General features: G+C 47.9%; 1 protein-coding gene across 1 annotated transcript; it reads left to right on the top strand.

Annotated features, from left to right (window-relative positions):
* Positions 1-1,964: 1,964 nt before the first annotated feature.
* On the top strand, positions 1,965-2,666 carry PHALS_10814 (uncharacterized protein; the record flags this gene model as incomplete). The annotated part of the gene is made up of 1 exon (XM_024726307.1): positions 1,965-2,666. One exon carries the CDS (start codon positions 1,965-1,967, stop codon positions 2,664-2,666), a length of 702 nt encoding a protein of 233 aa, XP_024576997.1.
* Between the last annotated feature and the right edge of the window lies 1 nt (position 2,667).

Here is a 2,667-nt window from a genome sequence, read left to right on the forward strand (position 1 = left end):
ACGGACAGCTTCCAGCTGCCGCTTCTGTGCCTCATCGAGGTCATCGGTGATTACGCCACGTTCCTCAGGTGACGAGAACTCAGGAAACGGACATGGGGTCTGCAAGGCGCGAGCAGGGCTCGTCTCACGCCGCTGATGCGGCTCGCCTTCCTCGTCATTTCATTCGGGAAAAGGAGTGTCAGACTTGTATTCGACCACCTCCACATCCTCAACGAGGTCACTCGTCATCGTTAGCGTGCGCGGAACGCGACGCTCGGGCTCATCGAGCCTAAGATTCACATCCCTCGATGCCGCGGATACACGGTCCGACATGGCACCGTGATAAAGCTGGGCTCTGCCCGTGAGCGCTGTCGGAACCAGCGAGACTTGGAGACTTCGGTATCATTGACACAGGGCTCATTGAGCACGGAAGTCATTTTGTTCCAATGCAGTGTCTAACGGACACGCAAGCCTCGTTGAAGCAATAATCGATTGGAACTGTAAATGTTCTCTATTTTAATGGAGGAGAGTGGAACGGGGTTACACTTACCCTGGTAACAGGGTGTGTATCACACCAGATGGGCATGGTGTGACCACACCCAAACAAGAATACGGTACGGGGCTGGATAGCCAGTAGTTATACATGTATTTAGATTTTACTTTACATATTTAGGATCTAAACATTTAAAATCAGGCGGCTTTGCCGCAGAATAAAGTCAGTTTTTGATTTAAACCGAAGAGTTAATTAGCCTTGGTTAAGGTTGTGATTACTCTTGGAGTAAGCGGATTGCGATCTGCTAAACTCGTACTTGTTCTGTGTATAGAACGAGAGGTCGGTGACCTATCTTACGCTTTCTCACAGCGCAAAGCTACGGCGGCCCCGCTGCAAGATAGCTCAGTCGGGTAGCAAATTTGACTTGAGCATCAATCAGGCGATTACGAGCACTCATCAACCGTAATGCAGCCTAGTTCCAGGTCACAAATAGATAAGAAATTAAAAGTCTTACGTAATTTGTGCTTGACTTTAGTGACTCTGATGTCCATAAAAGCTACTTTATGCGGCGCGAACAACAAGCATCGATGTTGCGCTAAAATTATTCACAAAATTTTGTTATATATCCACTGACGATTGATCCCTAAAAAATCGAGTCCAGCGAATCTGTCTGGTGTGGGTACATAACGTGAGTTTTTTTCGGTGGGCTTGATAGACATGCTGAAATCTTCTAGCAACTGCATTGAACTTTAATCTTCTCATAGCTAAAGTATAGTACACTCTAGATCTTCTCCGTTAATTGAAATTTGTATGAAACAACTACGAACTCGTGGCATGTTTAGCGAGACCAGGAAACGGAGGTGGACGGTTCGATTCGATTTTGTCTGAACTCAGAAGCATTATAACAACGTTGCCATGATCGCTATGATTGCACCCCATAAAGCCGGTTGAACGCTCATCTAAGACATATGGGCGATTACGTATCACCTACCTGCTGTAGCAATTCACCTGACGAGATGTAGGGACCGTTTTTATGCATGGATGACTAGTAAGGGAGGGTTTTAACAACGCACAAAACTGCTGGCATTAAAACGTTACAAGATGTCGAGCACAGCCGAAACTTTGAGCACAGAATCGTTTTTCTCATTCTTCCTACTTTCATTTTAGCACTGACGTCACCGTCCCGTCGAGATATGGTGTTGTGCTTACCCTATTCCTTGGGCTTTTTAAGATGCTCAGAATTGGGTATTGTGAATGACTGTAACGCTTCTGTCTTTCAAGTTGATCGAAGTTGCTAGCTCCTGAACCTGTCTTGCCATTGTGCTCGATACCCTAATAAGCTAAGCGTTTCTAATCTCAAATACCTCCAGCAGTTCTTTCTCTCGTGCGGGTGCTTCACGTTCCTCCTACGCACCAGGAAAGTCAAGAGCATTCTCCAACTTCCACTTCAAAATTTCATTCACTACTAAAGAGTTACTTTTTTATAATAGTTATGTTTGCATCGCTCTCCGATATGCTTGTGTGGAAGCCTCGTGGCTCCGTATCAAAGCAGACTGCGTCGCATCGAGCGCCCACCACCACGTCTGATGACTCGAGTGACGACGCATCTGAGTGTGAGAGCGCGACGTCTAATCAGTCAGGAGCTCTCAAGTTACGTCGCTTGCAGTCTTGCCCGTCTTCTGTGTCGCGAAAAACTCGATTAGAAACGCAGCCCGAGAGCGAAAGCGAGAGCGATAACGAATCTACGCCGCGTCCCGCGCTCAAATCCGTTTACTCGTTTGCACGTGCGGGACTCTCGTCGTCCTCCAAACTCTTCTTTGTCAAGCCCCGCCCCACGCCGACGACACCAATAGATGCTATGCCTCAGACACCGCACTCTCTCAGTAACGATACTGTCGCAAATCAGTCTCAGAACTTGAAGATTGCGGGTGCGCGCGTGGCTACTCCGTTTGGGCTCGGCAAAATCATGGCAATTCGAGACGACGACGGCATCGCTGCTATTGAACTACAAGCATCGGAATTGCTATTCCTCAACCCCACAAAACTGGCGGACATTCAGGTTGTTCCTGCACTTGTAGGCGAGTGCGTTCAGACGCCGTCCGGGATCGGACGCGTTGTTAAGTATAATGTCCGGGAACAGCAGTATACGCTGCGATTAGCAGCAGGCGGCAGTCTTGGTGAATACGTCGTATAAC

This window comes from Plasmopara halstedii, assembly GCF_900000015.1.
Source record: "Plasmopara halstedii genome assembly, contig: Scaffold_525, whole genome shotgun sequence".
In the NCBI taxonomy this organism is placed as follows: domain Eukaryota; phylum Oomycota; class Peronosporomycetes; order Peronosporales; family Peronosporaceae; genus Plasmopara; species Plasmopara halstedii.